Source organism: Tamandua tetradactyla, chromosome 6 (assembly GCF_023851605.1).
Source record: "Tamandua tetradactyla isolate mTamTet1 chromosome 6, mTamTet1.pri, whole genome shotgun sequence".
Lineage (NCBI taxonomy): Eukaryota > Metazoa > Chordata > Mammalia > Pilosa > Myrmecophagidae > Tamandua > Tamandua tetradactyla.
The window spans coordinates 124,308,885-124,332,581 of NC_135332.1; the positions used below are offsets into that span (position 1 = coordinate 124,308,885).

General features: G+C 34.6%; 1 protein-coding gene across 2 annotated transcripts in view; it reads left to right on the forward strand.

Annotated features, from left to right (window-relative positions):
- ZBTB10 (zinc finger and BTB domain containing 10) overlaps positions 1-17,668 on the forward strand; it is a 31,326-nt gene extending 13,658 nt beyond the window's left edge. For both annotated transcript variants that reach the window (XM_077167069.1, XM_077167068.1), the window contains exons 3-6: positions 8,406-8,504; positions 12,094-12,270; positions 12,473-12,645; positions 12,913-17,668. In XM_077167069.1, the coding sequence (XP_077023184.1) occupies positions 8,406-8,504; positions 12,094-12,270; positions 12,473-12,645; positions 12,913-13,218 (755 nt within the window). In that variant the 3' untranslated portion in view covers positions 13,219-17,668. The remainder of the gene's footprint in view (positions 1-8,405; positions 8,505-12,093; positions 12,271-12,472; positions 12,646-12,912) is intronic.
- The last annotated feature ends 6,029 nt before the right edge of the window (positions 17,669-23,697 follow it).

A 23,697-nucleotide genomic window follows, 5' to 3' on the forward strand; every position in this document is an offset into this window, starting at 1 on the left:
TGATCTTTTCCTTTTCTTTTCAAATGTTTATCAATAATACCCTGAGACATTTTCTTTAAAGTATTAAGGCCAGCTAGTTCCTTTATTTTGGTTTAATTATTAATATATATTTAGTACAGAACTTGAATAAGTTCTCAATATAGAGCTAGATAGTTTTTCTGTTGTGTGAATTAGTCCTGCTTATTGGTGCAATGGGAACCCTATAGTGGTTTTTTTTTTTTTAATACATTCTATTTTCCTTTAAGAAATAAGTAGAACTATTTTGGATAGTACTTGATGGCAAAACTAGTCAAGGTTAGCCCCATTCTTAAAATCAATGCCACATGTAATTGGAGCTATTCAAAGAAAAACTTAACATTATACCACAGTGCATCCTTTACAAATACCATTACTAATGATTTTATCAAGCATCCCGTACCTCTTTGGTTGCACTGATGTACTATTGTATGGCTGTCTAATATGATTTCAGTTTTTCTTTTACATCTTAAAAAAGGCAATTCTGTTATATCATTGATATTGTTTGCTATCTCATGAACCTTGCTTAAAGCACAGATTTGATGGTTGTACTATAACGTGCAATGTTGCAGCTGTTGAGAGCTTTTCATTACCTCTAAAACCAGCTTCATTCTGTGGCAGAAAATAATATTAGGAAAGCATTATGATTTGTAAGTGATGATATAGAATAGGGGGTGGCAAACATTTATTGTAATGGGCCAAAAAGTAAGTATTTTCACCTTTGCTAACCATAAGTTCAGCTACTCAATTCTACCATCAATGCATGAAAGCAGCCATAAGCAGTATATAGACAAATGAACATGGGTATGTTGCAAATAAAATTGTAGTGTCAACCTATGGTATGAGAGCAGTGGGTCTTAACCATGGCTGCACATTAAAATCACTTGAGAGCTTTAAAAATCATAATAGTTGGGTCCCTCCACTAAACATTCAGATTTAGTTGATCTGAGATGTGGCCTGGATGTTGAAATTTTTAAAAGCTCTACTGGTGATTCTACTATGAGCTAAGGTTGAGATACATCAAGAGAGCACAAGAAGAGCCCAAATTGAGTCACACATGGATTTGAAAACCATTTCTCCCAATTATGATGCAACCGCGATCGAGTTAAATGCTTGCCCTTAGTTTCCCTACCTTTAAAATATGGTGCTTGTTTTATAAGTTTATTATGAATTAAATGATAAACGTAGAAACACAAGAACCATCATGGTTGTCTCAATTTCTCTTAAAGATGATTGAGGCTATTTAAATCAGTTTTCTAGTGCAATATGCTTCCTACCAAATTATGAATTATCTTAAAACATCACCTTGACCTTTGTTTTTGAATGCTCGTGCAGGCTGTTTTCTAAACTTAGCCTATTCCAGTGAAGGATGATTATGAGTACTAGAAAGTTATTTTACATTGAGCCAAAATTTGCTTCTCTGAGACTTCCTAAATCTATTTTGTAGATAGAATCTAACCTCTAACCCTCTAATGTAACCTCCTATAATAGGAGCCTAACCTCTAATCCCTCCAATCTACCTAGTAACCCTTCAAATATTAGACATTAAAAATTCCCCCTAAGAAGACTGTAATTAAAAAACAAATCCCCAGTAAGAGCTGTTTCTTCATCTGCATGCATTCCAAACCTTTTTACCACCTTTCTCAGAGTCATAGACATACTATAGTTTGTTTCACCCTGAGATTTTGTTACAAGAGAATTGAATACAACTTTCTAGCCAAGTTCTACCAGTATAGAATGTATTTGGCCGGTGTTTACTAAGAATAAGGCTTTGCATGTCTAGCTAGTAAAAGTAGAGAGTAGCCTATTTTATATTAATATCATCTTAAATTAAAACCTTACAGACACTTAACCAATAGTTCCCAGTCTTTTAAAAAATAAGTCCCTCTTCAGAACTTTATGAACCCCATATCATTGGATCTTGTTTTAATTTGTTTATTGAAAAAATAGTAAAAAAAAAAAAAAAACCTACAAATATTCAGTGCAGTAAACATTTTAAATGAATTTGAAGTTCTATACCTAAATATCTGAAAAGTCATGAATTAGTCAGTGGTGCTGTGACAGGCAATACTTGGCATATTTGGATTTGTAGATCCCTTGTAGGAATTGAGTTCCCCAGGGGCTTAATTAAGCCCAGGGTTTGTAAATCAGAGCTCTAAATATCATCTTGCTGTGTAACGTGGAAGCTGGTCTTTAGATGCCTCATATTGTGAGATAATTGAGATAAGGAACACCACAGCTGTTAGGGATTTTTTTCAATATTTTTATTGACATATCTTCACACATACAGTCCATACATGGTGTACTATCAGTGGCTCACAGTATCATCGCACAGTTGTGTGTTCATTACTGTGATCATTTTTAGAACATTTGCATCACTCCAGTAAAAGAAATAAAAAGGAAAACTCACACATCCTGTACCCCTTACCCTTCACTCTCATTAACCACTAGTATTTCAATCTACCAATTTATTTTACCCCATTCCCCCTATTATTTATTATCTTTTTTTTAACTCATCTGTCCATATCCTGGAAAAAAGCATCAGACTCAAGATTTTCACAATCACACAGCCATATTGTAAAAGCTATATCGTAACACAATTGTCTTCAAGAATCAAGGCTGCTGGGACACAGCTCTGCAGTTTCAGGTACTTCCCTCCAGCTACTCCCGATACACCATACACTGAAAAGGGCTATCTATATAATGCATAATAATAAGCTCCAGGATAACCTCTTGACTCTGAAATCTTTCAGCTACTGCAACTTTTGTCTCATTTCTCTCTTCCCCGTTTTGGTCAAGAAGTCTCTCTCAGTCCCATGATGATGCTGGGTTCCCAACTCATCCTGGGAGTTCTGTCCCACATAGCCAGGGAAATTTATACCCCTGGAAGTCATGTCCCACGTAGCGGAGAGGGCAGTGAGTATACTTAGTGCACTTGCTGAGTTAACTTAGAGAGAGGTACCACATCAGATGGCTTTTTTTTTTTTTTACTTGAAAAAGGAAACTAACATCTGTTAACTTACTGTAATTCGCTACAGATCCTTTTTTTATTAGAGCAGTTGTAGGTTTACAGAAAAATCATACAAGATAACAGTTCCCATATACTGACCCCCCCCACCTCAGTTTTCCCACTTATTAACATTCTGTATTAGTCTGGTACCTTTGTTACAATTGATGAAACAATATTATTATAATTATACTATTAACTATAGTACATAGTTTACATTAGGGTTCACTCTGCTGAACAGTTCCCTGTTGTTTTTTTTTTGTTCTCGTGACATACAAGCTAATACAGCTAAACCTAAGCTAATATAGTCCCATGTAGATGATTGTTTCAAGGGTCTATACTTAAGGCCATAAAAGTATTCATACCTGAAACAGTTTCACTTGATCAAAGACCATAACTTAATGCTCTTTTAAATAATCTAAAGTTCCTTTCTCTCCTTTAGACTTCTGATGAGAAGATCCTTTTACAAAATTTGTAAATTATTAAAAATCCTTTCAATCCTTCGTTTCAAATTTAATCTTTACATTTTCAATTCCCAGACATTGCCTTTTGGTTAAAAAGCATATAGTTTGAGAACAATTTTGAGAAAAGACTAGTCAACCAGATAGCTTCAAGGAGTCTTAATTTGGCATATATTTTTAATGAATTACTACTTTTAAAGTAAACTCTTTAATTAGTTAGCTACTAACCAGTACTTGCCCTTCTAAGTTTTTGGTAATAATTGATGTTTAGTATTACTTCGAGAGTCTATAGAATTCTGAACTCTTTCCTAAAAGATCAAATTAGAGAATTAATCATTTTCAGTTTTGAATATTGGCCATCCAACTTAAAACTTACCATATCTTGATCATGCCAACTATTTACTATATGAACTGTTTAAAATAAGTAAAATAGCCATGAAACTTGGGCATTGCAGTCAGTTCTGCCACTTAAATGTTTTAAGTGTATGCTCGATAATATTTCTAATGGGAAGGAAATAGAACTTCCACCTCATAATTCTGAATCCAAAAAGTTCCAAAACCTGTTTTTTCTTTTTCATCTGATAAGCTAACCTGAACTCATTTGGCAACAAAACCAGCTGTTGGTATATTTTTTACTTATTTCCTTAAATGAAATGTACTATTCATAAGCTATGTTGCAAAAAATATTAGTATTTTGATTACAGAGTACAACCCAGGGGTGGGGGAGTGAGGTAGGACTGATATATAGTTACTGCTTTTCTAAAATGTAAAAATTCTGCTTCTTACAACATCTTACTCCAAGGTATCAGACAACAGGTTTATGGACCTGGGTTAATTCATTACCACCCCTTTCCCTCCTAGGAGATTCCAGATGTTGGAATCCTTTTATTGGAATCCTTTCATTTAGGCATCCTTTTAATGGAATATGTGATGAAGGATGTGCTACATGTCAAAATACTAAATCATTTTTCTTTGGAGACTATTGTAATTGGGTATTAAATGGTAATTTGAAGACCTGATACTCATTTTTTAAAAACAAGTGTCCACCCGTAGTTAACAAGCTATAAAATATAGGTTAAAAATCTTCATTATTTAATTTTTAAAGGGTAATAATAATAAGCAACCAGACGGTATGATAGTAGGAATATTCTTTTTTTCCTTTCTCTCATTTTTGGTCTGCTTAGTTTTCCTTTCCTATCTGCCATATTTGACCCATGAGATGGCTACAGTGTGGTGATTATTGCCTACAATTTAGAAACCCTAAGAAATTAGAGGATGTAGCCAGATAGGAGCTAAAGTAACCAATGGAAAAAAAAAGCGTTTATAAAAGCATTTTTGTAACTTCTGTCTGCTTAGGATATTAACTTATCTAAGCCTTATAAATGTCAATTCCTGAGTTTATAAAATGGAATTTCTGGTTTCTGAAATAAATCTAATATATTGGGAAGACCATCTAGTCTTAAAATTTCCTTCAAAGCGTATTCAAAGCTATACTCCCTAGAAAAGTTGGTATAACCAGAGAATACTTTTTTGTAACTCCAAGACAGTTTTCTATATCATAACGTAAGAGAAAATTTGGTAATAAAATTATATAAATACCCAATAAACAACAAACCAGGTAATGTTGGTGTCAACATTATAATGAAGAGTCCCTTACCTAGAACTTGTTCATAATAGGGCAGCAGTGGGGTATAAACTTACATAGTGCAATATGATAAGTGTTAAAAATAATACTATTAAAGAAGTATGGCAGGGGTGGAGTGGGATGTTCCTAAATGCTTAGAAGAGTTGGTGAAAGCTTTATAAAGGAAGTAATTTTAGAACTGGATCTTGTATTATGTCAGAGTTTGCCAAGAGAGGGAGAAGGGCACTTCCTGCAAGATGGCAAGAAATTGGGATAAGAAGGTGAAAGAACTGAGGAATGTAGTGCAGAGATGAGGGTGAGGTTGGGATGATAGGTTAGGGTCAAATTGTGAATAAGATTGTTTGCTATAGTGATAAAATTTGGATTTTATTTCACAGATTCTGAGGCAATAAGATTTTAAAGTGGAAATTTGAACTTTTTATTTGCATGTAAGAAAATGCATTATTCATGCATTGGAGTGGGGAGGCAGGCAGTGATCTAGGAAGATCTGTTAGGGACTAATTATGGCAGAGATAACAGTCCAGCTAGAATAGAGGCAAAGAAGAAAATGTTGAGCCTTTTGAAAAAGTTATAATTTAAAATCTGCAGCCAGCATGGGTATGTTTTTGAAAGGAACACAGGAAGAATGTTTGCCATCTGGTAAAAGTTTTTAGCTGAGGTCTTCTGTATTTAGTGTTCACGCAAGGTTAAAGATCAGAAAATCACAAATTCTAATGCTTTATGGGTGGGGTAGGAGATAGGAAATGACTTTTAAGAAATAGCTGAGGAAAGCATTCAAGTCACTATAGAATTTCTTGTAAATAGGAATACCCTGTATTTGCAAACTCACTTGAAAGAAATATTGTAAGAAGTACCCCCTGAACATACTTCATAATACTTAAGAATAATGACTTTTTAAAGAAAAAGATGGGGAAACCTTGTGGTGTTGTTTGGATACTACCTTGATTTTTATTTTTTGATTATTAAAATGCATTTAACTTTTTATAGCAAAACAAGGTCACTAAAATTTCAATTAACTTATGGTCATGTTTTTAATGTATTGTAGATCAAATTAAGCAATTATTCTTCAGTACGGTTATTTAAAACCACACTTCATTCAGTAATTCATGTTGCAAAGGGCAGAATATTCAAGGAGAAATGCTATACAAGTGATGCCTTTAATTGAAGGGGAGGTTATATCTAGATGACATTCAGAATGAGAATGATTCTGTTTGATTCATTCTGCCAACATGTATTTAACAGCTTTTTACTTGACATGCATCGTGATAAATACTGGGGAATAAAATATTCTGAATTTTATCCTGAATATTATCCTTCTTAAAGAACCAGTAAAGGACTATCTCTTATTTACTCTTTGTGCTTTTCACATGAACTATTTGTACTTTTTGTTGACTTCCAACTCCTTTTCTGTAGGCAGTAACCTCACATTCTGCTACATTGTTGTATACAGAGACAAGAAGTCAGAGAACAGAATGACCCATTGTCTCTTCTGTCCCTCTTAAGTAACCAAACCTGTGCTTCTGAATCCCAGACTTCCTAGGAGTCTTACACAATTGAAAATTCCTATTCTTTATTATATATCTTCCAGTTATCTTCGTCTTTTCCTTTCTTAGTGACTGCTGTCAGTGTTTAAATATATTTGTTACTTTCACTTTAAAAAAAATAAAACTATTACTCTGTTTCTCACTCTTCACTCTTACACGGTGTCTTTACATCCATTTACAACTCAGGCCATTCTTTCTGTGTGCCTTACTGATATATTAGTACAACTCTCAGATCAGCAGTGACCTCCTAGATACACTCAGTATTTAGTGAATGAAATGAATCAAAGTAATGCACATTTTCAGTCTTCATCTTGAATTCTTGGCAGCATCAATACAGTGGACTTTCTTCTTGAAACGCTTTTCCTGAAAGACTTTTTTATAGCTTTTTTTCCAGCTCATTAAATGCAAGGATTCAGGGTACTTGGTCTTAACTTTTCCTTACAGTCTCATCTGTTAACTCACGTGGCTTTATTTGCCATCTATATTCTGACAACCCACAGTTTTCATTTAGAGCTTAAGTAGCAGATCTATATAGCTTGGTAGTACATTCTTCTACTTGGAAGATTAAATGAAAAAAAAATGGTATTTAACTAAAATTTTCGAGTGATCGCTATGTACTAGGTAAATATCTAAGCACTTTTCATTATGTTATTTGATCCTTTTAAAAAGGTTCTGAGTGTGGTGTGACGGGTGCCTTAGTGGCAGAATTCTTGCCTACCATGCCGGAAACTGGGGTTCGATTTCTGGTGCCTTACTCTTTAAACCATTTTTATAGTAAAGCAGCGGTTCTCAGTCTTTAGTATCAGAATCACCTAAAAGACTTGTTAAAAACAAACTGTTTGGGGTGTAAGGGCAGTTCAGTGGTAGAATTCTCGCCTGCCATGTGGGAGACCCTTGTTCAGTTCCCGGCCCATGCACTTCCCAAAAGCAAACAAACAAAATTAAACAAATGCTGCTGCAATGACGAATACTCACATGGAAAAAGAATGAAATGTGACCCCCATCATACAGGATGCAAAACAAAACAAATTGTTGGGTTCTACCTTCATAGTGGGTCTAGGGTAGAGCCCAGGAATTTGCATTTCCAGCAGATTCTCAGATAATAGTACTACTGGTCTAGGGGTCCACACTTTTAGAACCACTGCATTAGAGAAACAACCTGTCTCATAGCTCTTGTAACTCCTGGATCCAAGGAATTACAAATTCACTGCCGCAAGCCACATAGCTGATTGGTAGAGCTAGAATTTAATCCCAGGTTGTTTGGCTACAGAGCCCACCCCAAACATGTTATATTCTTCCCTCTTGGGTACTTCAGACTCAATGTTCCCCGCTTCCCCCCCCCCCCCCCCGCAAGTCTTCTATTCTCAGTTTATGTTTAGCTAAACATTAGCACTCCTTGTTCTCCCCAATCCTAATCTTCCTAGCTCCTATTACAGTATAGAAATCTCCCTTTACTAGGGAAATCAATAACAGAGCCAGAATTGGCACCCACTTCACCGTGGCTCCAAAGCCCACTCCTGACCCACTGTATTACCATTTTGGGTATGTACTTATTCTTGTGGTTGAAAACCATATCTTATGCTTCTGGGCCTTGTGGTGTTGAGCACACAATAGATGTTCAATACTTAAAGATGTCCTTTCTGTTTAGTCTAAATAAGAAACAGTTCCAAGAAAGGAGTGGTATAGGGGATGGTTGTTTGTAAATAATGGATTATTATATGTCTTCTTTTCAGATTTGGATGGTGCTCTACTTTCAGGGCCAGATTGTGATAGGAATGTGAATGCAGCTTTATTGGCTGAAGCTGGCGCTGGTCAAGATGGAGGAGATGCTGGTATGTACAGTTGGATTTTAGCAAGAAATATATGAGGATTTGAAAATTTGGAAGTGTTTGTATATCTGCTTATTAAGGGTTTGCTGCAGTTTGATTGCCTTAGGAGGGGACTATTTTATGTAGATATTTTTAGTATATGGTAGCTCTATTTATAGTGAGAGACTTTTGAAGCTTGGTGAATGCAAATGGATAGATTTTTCTGCTTTTGTTTGGGGAAGTCAGATACTAGCATAACTAACATGCTTCAAACAGTTGTTTTCCAAACCTTTTTTTTTTCTTTTTTCTTTTTCCAAGCCTTTTGAACAAGTAAAAAATAAACATGTTAGCATTTGCTAGATACATTTATTCCACAAATAATTGAAGGGCGTGTGTCCTAAAATTAGAAATCTAAGGTGAATAAGACAGGTATAGGCCCTGCTCTCCTGGAGCTTACCTTTTTTTGCACTGATTTGGACAAGAACTATGTTATAAGTCATAAGTTTCAACTTTATTTAGAAACGTGATTCACCTCTCCAGGCCACCACCCATTTCAGTCTTCACCCATGCACTTAGAAATGATGGTGTTTCACTTTAGAATTCTGAAAACTTTTCCCCAAATGAAAATATTTAGAGGACTTTCTTTGGAGGGGGGCAGGTTGCAAAGGTATTCTAAGTACAGTTTTTAAATACTTTTTGGCTTTGTTGCATATTGATATTTTTACTGGAGGGAATCTTAAATTTTTTCTTACAAGAGTCCGGTATCTGGTAAATAGTTATGGGGAAATGAATTCCTAGGATATCCATTTGACGTTTCGTTCATAAAAACCTTGGTGCCCTGGGAGGAAAATTAATAAATATCTGCAGGAGTGAGCTACACATATGTCCTGAAGTGGAGTGTTCCACACTGAAGAAAGAGTAAATGCAAAAGCCTTAAAAGGAGCTAGACCAAGTGGCTCTTTGTAGGCTATGTTACTCAGTTCAAAAGCCTGCAGACTCCCCATTTCACTCAAAGTAGTGACAGGCAATGTTTTGAAAGAATCTCTGTCTGCTGTGTATATTGAGGTTAGATTTTAGGAAGGCAATAGTGGGAGCAGAGGGCTTGCTATTGAAGATAATCCAGAGGCAAAATTGATGGTTGTTTGGACTAGGGTGGTAATTACTGGAAGATTCTTGGTTATGCTTGTATTGCCAAAGGATTCCTGGATTCAAGGAATTACAAATTCAAGATGGACTTAAACCTAGAGGAAGTAATTCCTAACCTAAGTAGTCTGAAGGTCCTCAGGTACAGATTCCCTAAGGAATACCTATTATTATTTTCTTTTGCATTCTTATTCACTGTTTGGGTATCGTTTTTTTTTTTTTCCTCTTTGAGAAGTTGTGGGTTTACAGAACAACCATGCATAAAATATAGGATTCCCATTCACTACTCCACCAACTATAACATGCATTGGTATGGAACATTTGTTAAAATTGATGATAGCACACCTTTATTTTTGTTTTTTTTTTTAATAACAGTGTTACAAATTACTCAACACAAGATAAAAAGTATAATAATAAATCTGTTATAATCAGTGGTTGATAATCTATCTCACTTTATTTTTGTTCATTCCTCAATTTTGAGGGATTTTGGATGATAACCACTCTGGCTGCTTCAAGCTGAGGAGGGATAAATATATTATGGGACGGAGGAAAGGAATTATTTTGCTTGCTATTGAAGATACTCCTTGCTTTCAGGATGGGGTTGATCCATTCTTTGTCCAAGGCAGGCCAGAAAAACTGGAGAGTGGGAGTTGACTGCCTGCCTGCTGGGTTTCAGGGCTCAATCAGCATAGGCACAATCCAGTGGCTATAAGTCTGAGAAGTAGTTAGCTAGTAAGTTGAAAAGTATAGGTTTATGTAAAAGAAGTAGAAGAATCATGACTATCGAATTTATAAGTTAATATAGCTATGTTATGTTGTAGAAATCCCTTATAGAGTCCCTGATGGAGCCCACAGAGGGGGTGTTGATTTCATGTAGCCATGTGGCTTTCCTGTGTTGTCCACATGTCCTTAGGGCCCTCATGGGCCTTTGGAGGCTTTGCATACTATGGCAGTTAGTGAAATCTGGCTGAGACTTGGATAAGAGTAACCTCCAGAATGACCTCTCTTGAAATCTCTTAGCCACAGAAATTATTTCATTTTCCCCTTTTCAATCCAGATCTTGCACAGATTGCATCACTGATTAACACTTGGTAATAATTCCTTGGCAGAGGGAAGCTTTTCTCTGGGATTTGTGTCCCATGTAGTAGGGGAAGTAGTTTATTTGCAGAGTTTGGCTTAGAAGCCACACTGAAGCAACAAGTTTTCAGGGAGTGATTCTTGGACATTAATTATAATCATGCTTGGTTTTGTTATTACAGGAATAAGGTTCCCCAAAACCGATTTAGGACAACACAGACACATTTATATCCCATAGGAGTATGTAGCTATATAAAGTTCAAGATACCCTGTTGGTCAATACACTTGGCCTTGTTACCAGGGTTATGTTGACAGGTAGAACATAATGTACATACTTGTTTTGCAACTTCTCCTATAAAGTTGTTTTGTTTTTTTCCCTGAAGATGACAGTATTCTATTTTGATTCTAGTTTCTGGCCTGTTATTTGAGGATGAAGTTAAAAAGAGAAAGTTTCATGAACCCCGCAAGAGGGATTCAGTTATCATGCCCCAGTGTCTGCAACAACAAAGTACTTAATAGGAGAAGTTTAAATGGATGATTTCTCCATATTTTTATATTCTTTTCCTTAGGCTGTTTTCCTTTAAAAATTAGTCTTTAAAAAGATTTATGTGGGCCGTGGTGGCTCAGCGGGCAAAGTGCTTGCCTGCTATGCCGGAGGACCTCGGTTCGATTCCCGGCCCCAGCCCATGTAACGAAAACGGAAAAACAAAATACAATAAAACAAGAAAATGCTTAAAAGATGTTTCCCTTTCTTCCTCTCTTCCTTCCTTCTATCCTTCCTTCCTTCTCTCTGTCTTTCCTTTAAAAAAAAAAAAAAAAAAAAAAAAAAAAAAAAAAAGATTTATGTGATTGTCTTGGGTATATTAAGGAAACTGTCCCTTTCTATACTTGGGCTTTTGGGCTTCATGCTGATAAAGAACCTCAAGTGATAGAATAATTAGAAATATCAGCTATTTGGGAAGAGTTCAGTTTTAAACATGTTGGAAACCCTTTATTTAAAAGGGATAGTTGTTAGCCTTCCATGCTGGAGGCACGGGTTCTGTTCTCCAGACCATGCTCATACACCACCACCCCCTACTCCCCCCCACCCCCAAAAAAAGGGATAGTAATTTCATGGGGCCTCTATCCACATATAGTATTCAACTTTTGTTTTTTTACTGAATTTTTTTTCCTATGGCTAATATTTTAAAAATTAGTTTTCTGTTTAAGATGCCTGCTAATCAGGATGTTATAATGAAGATAATTAAGTAAAGTTTTAATTTAACCATTTTATATTAACCTGCCTTATTATAATGCTAATAGGATATACATATTTGAATATATCTTTTACTTATTGACTTTGACAAGTATTTATTACTATCATGTTTTCAAAATCACTTTTCAATTGCATTAGGTACCTCACATGATTTCAAGTATGGTTTGATGCCCGGCCCTTCAAGTGATTTCAAGTATGGATTGATACCCGGTACTTCAAATGATTTTAAGTATGGATTGATGCCAGGTGCTTCAAATGATTTCAAATATGGATTATTGCCTGAATCTTGGCCTAAACAAGAAACTTGGGAAAATGGCAAGTATTCGCCAACAAAGCATTTACAAAATTATTTACATTTAATCTTTAAAGATTAAAAAGCTTTCATATTTTGGCTTAAAAAAATAAACTAGGTAATAGTAGCCCTATATTGCTGTTCACAGGGGAAGAGATAGAAGAAGCTTAAAGACATGCTTTATACGTTTTCTGTTAACTTATTTTTTTTTTTTAATTCTCAAAGGGGAATCATCTCTAATCATGAACAAGTTAAAATGTCCTCATTGTAGTTATGTAGCCAAATACAGACGAACACTAAAAAGGCACTTGCTCATTCATACGGGAGTGAGATCATTTAGCTGTGATATTTGCGGAAAGCTGTTCACTCGAAGAGAACATGTAAAAAGACATTCCCTGGTAAGTGGCTTTAAATATAATTGATCCTATACATAAAGCATATTATGTTCATGAAGTTTAAGGCATTTTAACAGTTACTTGGAAAGTTAAAGAAGGTTGATTTAATGATTGCTTGAAACAAAGAATGTGATTAATTTGAAATTTCGAAACTCCATACAGAACAGTATATATCCACTGATTATTAAATGGGTGGTTTAATTTGAGTGGTTCAAATGCGTTATATTGTCTATACTATCCTTACATTGGATTTTTCCCCCTTTCAATTAGGTGCATAAAAAGGATAAAAAATACAAATGTATGGTGTGTAAGAAGATCTTCATGTTAGCAGCCAGTGTTGGAATAAGACATGGATCTCGACGCTATGGTGTTTGTGTAGAATGTGCAGATAAATCACAGCCAGGAGGGCAAGAAGGTGTAGATCAGGGACCGGATGCAGATTTCCCTCGGGAAGAAGAATTTGAGGAGAATGAAGTAGGAGAAGCTGATGAAGAGCTGGTTGATGATGGAGAAGATCAGAATGATCCACCTCGATGGGATGAATCAGGAGACGTTTGTATGTCTCTAGATGATTAACTAATCTATCATTCTCCTCAAGGATGCTGCATTTGGACATATGAATCGACAATTTGAATTGTTGAACTTGAAGGCTTGCAAAATATGGTACATGCTGGATGGTAGTTATGTTGCTGTGAAAACTGTAGGGTCAAAGCCTTATAGCAAAAAAATTTTTTTTATATTTGCACAGGACTGTACAGCAAACAACCTTGTGGTTGGATTACATGAAGTCCCCACACCTTCAGTCAGTTATCAAAGTAAAAATATTTTTTATTTATAGGATATACAATAACTATTTGGTTCTTATGAAAATATAGTATCTGTCCTTGTAAAGCTTACATTCATGTGTCACTTTTACATGAATGAAGAAGATCCATTTATGGGAGTACAGTGACAGCTGACTCAGTCACTCTGTCCATCAAACCACTCAGGCTAGTTTGTACTAGTAGAGTTTTGTTCCTATTTTTATTTTTATTTTTTTTTAATACAGATTTTCAGTGAGGGGCTTTTTTAACCCCATTGGTTCTCCTTTCTTGTATTTTCCATTTTAATTTGCTCCATAACTTAAACCAAGTCTTTTCTAGTCTTAGGTATTATTTCTCAATTTTGTGCTGATGGGCATGTTTATAAGAACTGGAGAGGTAATTTATTGGAATGAACTAACTGACTTCCTCCATTCCCCCTTTCCTTTTTGTCATGAATTTTGCTACTTCACAAGTGTAGAATGATGTTGCAAAGTTACCGTGGTGAAGTTGACAAATACCACTAAAATGATTATGATTTAGAAGTGACTTTCTCCTGCTGCTCTAATCTGATAAATGGTTATTTTATATGATGTTTTCTGACATGGCATTTGGGTTTGGGTATCTGTTACTTTGGCACTATTCTTGTTAGCCTCTTTTTATTTTTGCCAGTGTACTATACCTCGGTCCTATTTGAAAGACAGAAATCTAATTGAAAGGAAAGTCATAGAAACAATAAGTAAAATGATTTGTTTTATAATTTTTCTCCATGTCCAGTTTGGTTAGCTTGCAATATAAGTGAAATATCAGGTTTTTACTCCTGTGCCCTTATTATCATTAAAATTAACACAAAAATTGCATTCTCTTTTGTTTCATACTTATTGGAATATTGAGTGTTTTGAAATTATGATAATCAGTTTTCAATTCTTGAAAGTTACCACACCTTGATATGTAGTCTTTCTAGTAGAACTATGATTCAACAATCTGCAAAAATCTTACAAATAAATATTGAGAGGCTTTACAGTTTATTGTTCTGTTAACTAAATTCTTCAGGGAATAAAGAATGATTTAAGTTGAAATTGTCAGATTTATCCAGCCTGGTGGCAGATGAATTAGCTGGTGATCATTGAACTCACAGCAACATTTCACATAGTAATATTAACATGCACGATACCAGGAGCATTTTGTATCTTATATAAGATTGAGGGACAAAACATTTTGTAAGTTTTCTTTAAAAATTAAGTATATCTTCCTATTTCATAGCAGGTGACTAAATTATGCTAGTTGTGTGGGAAAAATTGCGAAGTATGCTTTGACAGACGTCCTTTTGGTGCTTACCTGATCAGAGTTGATAAGTTGATGTTTTTTTAAGAGACAAACTTTATCATTGTCTCTTCAGTAGAATAATGGTTTAATGTTAGACATTGATTTTCTGCTTGGGTAAATCAAAGATAAATTACAGTTACTTGGTTAGATGCATCTTTTGTCATCTGGAACGTAATAGTTTCTACATAAATGTAAACTTAACAGTGGCTAGTTTTGGTTTGATTTTTGTTTAAAATTGAAGAATACATCTTATTTTCAGTGTTCTAGAGAAATGCGTATAAAATGTAATTCTGGTGGGGTCCAAAGGGTCCAAAGTAGAAATTAGTTGGGCAAAGATACTATGAATGAAAAAGTATTTTAAACATAAATTGTTCTGCTTTGTGAATATGTAAGTATAGTATAAAGATTTCTTTCATCCCATTTATCCCTATCCTTTAAAATAAACCATAGTTTACAATTGGTAGATCTGTCTATATATAAATATATATTAAAGAGAAAAGATATATATCTGAAAATCACCTAAATCTGCTTTATTAGACTACAGTTCACTTATTGCATAGAAACTGGACTTGGCTTTACATTCTTAATGTACTTTTACTTTTCCTCAAGATATGAACTTATTCTCTTGAAGCTGAATTTTCTTTTACTACTTATTTGTGTATATCTGGTAAATTATGACCAAATTTTTGTTAGGTTGCATACAGTAAATTGAAATACACACTTGGTACACTACAGAATTGTTGTGCTTTTGTTTCAGTTTTAGTTGGAAATAAGGTTTGATGTAGATGGCTTGTTACTGTTAATTTAAAATATTCTATAATTGTCCATTACCTTTTATGTTGTATTGTGACAGATTTGGCTATATTTTTAGTCAACTGAAATATGATACTTTAAAAGTTTGTTTTTAGAAAAGTAATCCAAAAGAAAAATGTTTATACTCTTGAATATATTAGCCTCAACCTATATAAAAGTTTTTTCTTTAAACATTTTTGCCAGAAACAGAATTGACAGATTTTTCTACTTGTTGACTGCCTAACTTATTTTGTTTCATGATCTTGAGGGACTGCCTTTTCCCTTCTGGATCTTTTTAAAAAATAGTTTTAGTACTAAGGTATACTACTGGACATTTCTATTTTTTTAAGTATATTCTTTTTCTGACTTAACAGTACAATTTCAGGAAGTTGACAGATACTAAGAACTTATGATTGGTCTCAGAGGTAACAATGGAATACTCATAATTTTGTCCATGGAGCCCTGGCAGAATTATGTGCTACACATTTGCTGAATTTTTCTCTTGTAACTTATATTTTAAATGAAAAATATTTTAGAGCTTTTAATTTTAAAAAGAGTATAAACTGTTTTTCATATTCATCCTGCAGTAACAGACCCTCTCGTATAAATCAAGATCGTGTATTAAGATTCTCAGAGACAGTTACTTCCATATGGTCCCCTCTTTGTCATTTTCATATTCACTAGATGTCTTGCTAAATTTTAGCACCCTAGCAATTTAGAGCTAAAAAAAGTAAAAGTAACATTGTTGTAGGAAGGGAAACTGAACTGTAATAAGTAGCTTTGAAATTTGGGAGGAAAGCACTATAGCTGATAGGTAGAATCATCCTGATGAAGAGCAATATATGAGTTAACATATGAAGAGCTTAGAACGCTGTCTGGTACAAGTAAATGCACCGTACTTCTGAGATGGTTAATAATGTGATGTGAACCGAGAGGAAAAAAAAATGATAAAAAAGGGTTAAAGGGGAGAGAAAATAGGAAACGAGATATTTAGGGTTTGAAAACTTATATTGATACTCTAAAAGGCCTGAAGATGACTGGAGTTGTGTATATGAGGGAAAGTGTGATGGAAAATAGGTTTTTAAAATCTTAAATTTTAAAATATGATTTAATGATTCAAAGAAGGACAGGTTTGTTCTTTTGAGTGCCTACACATGCCATCGCGCTTTACATTACATTATCTAATCCCCTATATGGCAGGTGCTATTGTCTCATTTTATATATGAGGAAAGGCTCAGAGAAATTCAGAAACTTGACTATTTAAGCCACTAAGTGGTAGAGCTGGGATTTTTTAGGTTTGAAGCCCATGCTCTTTCCATAGGGGTCTATTGCTGCCTCATCAAATCTTTTGTAAAAATTTCGGCTCATTAAAGGAGTCTACAGAAACGTGTTTTCCCTATGAAACAGGAATTTGGGTACCTAATCCTCCTCCAAATATCCTTACTAGTCTTTCCTCCTAGTAAAGTAAGTTTTATGTCACTTGACTATATTAAGGTACCCAGTAGCATTTACATTGTTAAAAGGATGGCTTTTAACTATAGTAGATATGAACCCCATTTTTTTGTCTGTGCCGTTCAGTCACCCAGATCCTTAAAGTTAACTATGGTACATAATATACGTGCTTAGAACTAGGTGTTTTTCCTCAGTCCTTTTTAGGATTTAAATTGGAAAGTTCTTTTCCTGCTCTATCCCTGCTTTAACTGAAGTTGAACAATTCTAGCTCATTTGAAATGTGTTAGGGATAAGCACACTTTAAGTGATGGTTTCTAGCTCTGAATTTTGGTATTGGGTACTTAAATTTGGAGTACACTGGCTATGAGGAACAAAATTTGGGGTTGAGGAGAAGGATGGTTAAGGCCATTATAAAATGGGAGAATCAGCATTTTTAAACACTGTAAACATAAAAGAACACTTTCTTCTGCCTGCTGTTTGTAAAAGCTCTTTGGGAAGATCTTTTACGAAGACCAATTTTTTTATATGTAACTTATCTACCTAGTATAAGTGTCCTAAGACATGTATGTAAACTTCCAAAACTGTTTTGTCTGTGTATTTAGAAAATACACAAGAATCTTTATCAAACCTAAAAATATAAACTTGTGAGCACTAAACTGCTTCTGGCTTTGTGAATTTTATTGACTCTGACATTTAATTCAGATTCTTTGAATTTCAAGTAAGTGTACCACTTTAGACTAATTGGGGTAGAGGGAATACCTTTGTAAATTTTGACTTATGTGTAATCCAGATATCTTTGTATACAAAGTTTACAAGTTTGAATTATATAAGGGTTTTTAAATTTGTTTGTATGTGAAATTCATAAATGACAAACTACCTCCTAGTAATCCTTGGAGAGCTGCTTTAATTAATAGTAATGATTTATAATCAGTATATCATTTATCCTTCATATTTATTTAATTTTAAGATTCTCTGCAGGTTTTGGAAAACGTTAAAAAAAAACTCCCATAATTTATACGTGTGCATAATCTTGGAAATGGGTTGAAAAACAAAGGTAAGGTACTGCTGCATCCCATATTTTCTGTATATAAATGGATCGATGGATTACAAGTAAAAATACAGTGTTCTAAATTACAAGTCTTTGATACTTTCTATTTACTAATAAAGAGAAAATACAATTAACTAGTTTTTTAGGTTTTTTTTTTAAGTTAGTAATAGTTATGGAACAAAGGAAATCAGAAAATAAAGATTCAGACCTCACTAAAGAAATGACAAGTTTTGATTTAGTTTGACAAAGGGCACAAGGAAAGGAGTAGGGCCTGTATAGCATTACATATAGTTCGAAAGAGTTTACACTTGGGCCCATTTGGCTCAAGATTATAACTATCCAAAGATGTAATGGGGTTAATTTCAGAAAGGACTGATACCCTACTACTGGAGAAGTTCAAAATAAGTGAATGATGTCTTGACAGCAGAGCTTTGACCAAACTTTTCTATTCACTAGAGTGTTTGTTTTATTTTTGAGATTATCATAGTTACAAAATTTCTATTTTGCTTACTAAGTACATTCATAAAATTATACATGTATATAGTGATAAATACTTCGTGAAGGGTATTTTAACACCCAAAAGGACATAATTGGAAGCTAGAAATCAAGTTAGCTTTTAGGAAAAACTTGCTACATGAGCTTGCTTCATTTTCACTACAAATCATTACCACAGACCAGTGTTCGGGAGCCTGTTTAGGAAATTGAATTATTGGCTCTATAGTTAAGATAAGGAAATTAAATGTCCTTCAAATTGTAGTCTATAGGCAATCTTTCTGAAGTTTGAACTAAAAGATAATGAACTACAGGAAACCTGTTAGAGTGAATGAAAAATAGACTCCATAGCTGCATGTCACTCTAATTGCTATCATTACTACCTCGTCAGTGTCAGATTTATTTTTTCCAAAACAACCAATCTGTTTTCCAATAAGATAATGCTCATCTTCCAAGCATAATTGGAAAAGGTATGTTTTAGAATCTTACTAAAAGGCCATCTAACTTCTTAGCACATGTCCCAATAGTTGATGATATGTGAAAAGATAAAACAATTTCACCATAATTAGGGAATTTTTAGATTGGTAGTATCTAAATGAGGAATGAGACAGAAGTTAATACCAATGATCTGGGCAGTCAGTTGTAGGGCCAGGGTTCTTTAACTTCCACTTCACTGGTCTTTTACCTGTATGAGACTGTCATTCAATATTTTTCTCTAGCAAACTCTTAGAAATTGTTTAAAATGTAGGAAAACTTTGAAATTAGAGACTGCAAAGTATATTCATACAGTACCTACCTATACATTGCCAATGCTCAAAAATTTACTAAATGAATTAAAATGTTAGCATTTTTCTTGACAGGATTTTGCTAACTAGGATCTCATGGTGTATAGCTATCAGGCTAATTTTATAAATTAGCTACTAAGGTTTATGCTGCTAAGCACACTAAGCCCTTGTCCTTCTTTGACTCAATACACACAAGCTTAGGTGAACATATTTCAAAATATAACAACCAATTGTTATGATCCAAAATTGTTAGTGTTAGTCACTTGTTGCAAAATACTTCTTTTGAAATAATGGGCTGGTGTATCCACACTAACATCTAGGTATTTAACATTCAGTATAAGGCAAATGTGAAAAAATATCAAGATCAAGAATTTATACCTCCTGTAGAGTGAAACAATGCATCAAAAATATTTTGGGTCTGTTTTATTTGCCAGAACTAATTATGTGTTTGTGAAGAATCATGTTGGGTGTTGGCTTTTATATTTTACCATATGAAGGAAATAATTCATGTGAAAGATTACATGTAGAGCTTAGTACTCTTGTAAACCTGTCCCCTATTAAAAATGTGGGAAATATTAACTGTTTGAATGATGTTGCCATATATTTGGCTCACATTTAGAATATTCATTAAAATTCATAAAACTACAAAGAAAATACATCTATAGAAATCCCCATGAAAACCCAGATGGTTTTTATCTTCCAAATTATGTTAGCTTTTCATATTTTCACAGAGGTTTTCATAGGTTTATAGTAAATCACGTAAGAAATAGAGCATGCCTATGTACCCCCCCCCATTGACACTGCATTACTGATGTACCTTTGTTATAACTAAGGATATTATTTGTACCATTAACTCTTCTCCATAGTTAACATTAGGGTGTATTTTTTCCCCCAACATACCACCCTATTAATACCTTGCATAAGTGCTGTACATTTGTTTCAAGAAAGAACATTGTTATAATTAAACTATTAACTATAGTCCATCATCTGCAATAGGGCTCACTGTGTATACAGTCCTGTTTTGTCTTTTTTTATTCCAGTAATATATAATTTCCCTTTTAACCACATTTACATATATGATTCAGTGCTGTTAATTATACTCAAAATGTTGCTACCGTAACCATCATCCATTTCTAAAATGTTACAATTAAGCCCAAATAATTAAGCATTAACATTTCCTTTTTTTTTAATGGTAGCCATTAAAGTGGGTGTGAAATGATATCCCATTGTGGTTTTGATTTGAGTTTCTTGTAAACAACATATAGTTAAGTCATGCTTCTAAGTCTGTTCTGCCAATCTGTTTATTTTGATTTGGGAGTTTAGTCCATTAACATTCAGTTATTGCTGTAAGGCAGTACCTATTTCAGCCATTTTGTTCCTTGGTTTTTATATTTATTTCTTCTTTTTTTTTTTGGCCTCTTTATTGCAACCTCCTTTTCTGTTAGGGTTGAGCTTTTATAATTTTTTTTCTTTCAGTACCTTAATTTTTTCATACCACTGCCTTCGTACCTTCATGGTTTCTGATGAGAAATTGGCACCCACTCTTATCGAGGATCCTTCTATGTGGCAAATCTCTTCTCTTGCTTTCAGAATTCTCAATCTTTGGCAATTGACATTTTGATTAGTGTCTTGGAATAGTTTAGGATTTACTCTGTTGGAAGTATGTTGTTACACTTCTTTGACATGCATATTTATGTCTTTCGTAAGAGATGGGAAAATTTCAGCCATTATTTCTTCAGTATTCTTTCTGCCCTTTTTCCCTTCTCCTGGGAGATACCTTATGTTGTGTATGTTTATGCATTTCATGCTCTCACTCAAATCCCTGAGACACTGCTTTTAATTTTCTGTTATGACCATATGGTTTAGATTGTCCTGTCCTCTAGTTCATGGCTTCTTCTTCCTATTCAAATCTGCTGTTGTATATCTCTTGTGTATTTTTCTTTTCCATTACTGTGTCTTTCATCTCCATAATTTATGTATCTTCTTAAACTTTCAAGTTCTTTATGCTCACACATTGTCTTTTTAATAATAACCTTTAGCTCTAAATGTATATTTCCCTTCATCTCTGAATTGATTTAGGAGATTTGTTTGAACTTCTTCGATTAGTTGTTTTGAAGTCAGTTTCTCTGAAGTTTTCATTCATTGCCTAGATTGGGCCATATCTCCCTGATTCTAAGTATGGCTTGTAATTTTTTGCTGATGGCTAGGCATCATTTTGATAAACTCTAAAGATCAGTTTCTCTCTCTTGTCTAAGGTTTTATTTTCAGTTGGCTTTTGACACTTAGTCCAACTTAGTCTTGCTTTAGCATGGATCTTTAGAGAAGCCCATGTTTAACTTCATATTTTCTTAGCTCTTTTTCATCTGACTATTGCTCTGGATATGCAGTACAATTTTTAAAATATTTCGGGGGTGTTGGTGCACTTGTTTCACCTCCAGGAATCTTGATCTTTTCTTTGTTGTGTGCAGAATTTTATCCCCAGCTGTTATGATTTGTTTAAATTCTCTTCCTCACAGTGATCCATTTTCCTTACATTTCAGTTCTGGAGCCTGTCCTGTCTTACATCACTTCAGTAAACACTCCAACCCCACCCACCCCACCCCACCCCCCCAACTTTTTTTATTTTCTGTGAGTCTTTTCTGCCTCTGGTTTCTTCCCTGTTTAGGGTATCCTGCCCTGGGGACACAGATGGGGACAATCCAGAAAAGTCTTCTGTGTTTAGTGGGTCATGTCAACAGAGGCTGGATTGAATGTGTACCTTTGCCAACAGTTCTGTTGTGGTCCTTTTTTTTTTTTTTTTTTTCCTTACCCCCCGGTAGCCCTTTTGTATGCAGTGTTCCTCAGGGGCTTCTGTTCTACCCTGGGTCCCTGTGGATTTGGGTCTCTGTGCCTGGAGATGCATGGCATTCTAAAATCCACTGCTGTGAGTGGCTTTATGGTCTGTGTCTGCAGCAGGTAGGACCTGGCCTGGGCTTCCTCTGTGCATCTACCAGGCTTCACAGGACCAACTAAAAGGGAGGGGTCCAGATTGGCTGGTCTAGGAAGAAAATTACCTGATTTAGAATGTTTCTTTTCCTTTGATTCAGTTATTTGTGGAATCCTTATTCATTCTCTATCATGCTCCAGAGTTAAAGCCAAATGGAATTTGTTCTTTTATTAGTCATTTCTGAGGGCCTAGTTTTGTAGGGGATGTCTTGCATTGCCATGTTGGTGACATCATTCCTGTCCCCTGTTCCTGGATCATCTGCTTGGATTTTAGTAGCAGGTTGGTAACTTCAACTGGGATGTTGGCATTTACACAGAGATATTTACACAGAAATATGGGTAGTTCTCTAAAGTAGGGTTTTAACACTAATTTTTCAAGCATTTGCACCTAAGTCTTTGGAACCAATCTTGTAGCTTATTCCAAATATTGACAATTGTAGGGATTGCATCAGCCCCCAACAGTACTAGTTCACAGCCATAATCCTCATTTATAGCAAAGGATATCTAAAGAAATTATTTTCTTAAGATATTAGGTAAACTAGTTTTATGTATGTAGCCATGATTTTTTTCATTGGTACTCTTAAGTTTCCTTCCTTTTGAAATTTTAATATTTTATAAGGCTTAAGAATGATTTTTATTAGAATCCTACATTAGACAGAATGCAGTTTCCTGGAATCAATATTCATTCTAAACTTTTGTCCTATTTCTGCCTCTCAGAGTAACCCTGGTTCTTTAGAACCTAGTCTGTATTTTCTGGTACTCCTTCAGTACTACTGGTAACATATACCACACTCAAACTATGAGCTTCCATTTCAGTCTATGGACTCCTCTACGATCATGTATTTAACAGCTATAGATTGAATACCCATTTGTGAGAAAATGGTTAGGCACCATGACGGTTGATGAATGGGGTGGGAAAAATCCAAATTAGGCATGCAGAATCCTTATCAAAAAAGGTCCTTTCATTTCAGTTATTTATAAAAAGCAGGGGAGTCAAGTAGGATGACTGCAAATATAAAATGGTTCAGATTAAGTAATACATTTTTTGGGAAAAGATTTCTTGTCCCTTAATTTTTGTATGGGCTTAATGTTTTGTCTTATAAAAAACGTTAATCATTTTTGCCTTTTTCTGGAGTAAGAAATCTATTTTCCAGGTATTCCTTATTTCTCTGCCAGTTATATTGAACACAACTGTGTACTATAAGAAAAGCTCTTTTCTCAGAAAACTTAAGTTGGATCAGGGAAACTGACACCTTATAGAATCTACATACTATTTTGGAAGCCTAGATGAAGGACTTTGATCTAGAAGAGTTTCCTTTTCCAATAAAGCAGTTCAGTAAGTTTGTAGAAACTGGGAGTTAACGTTCAATGTTTT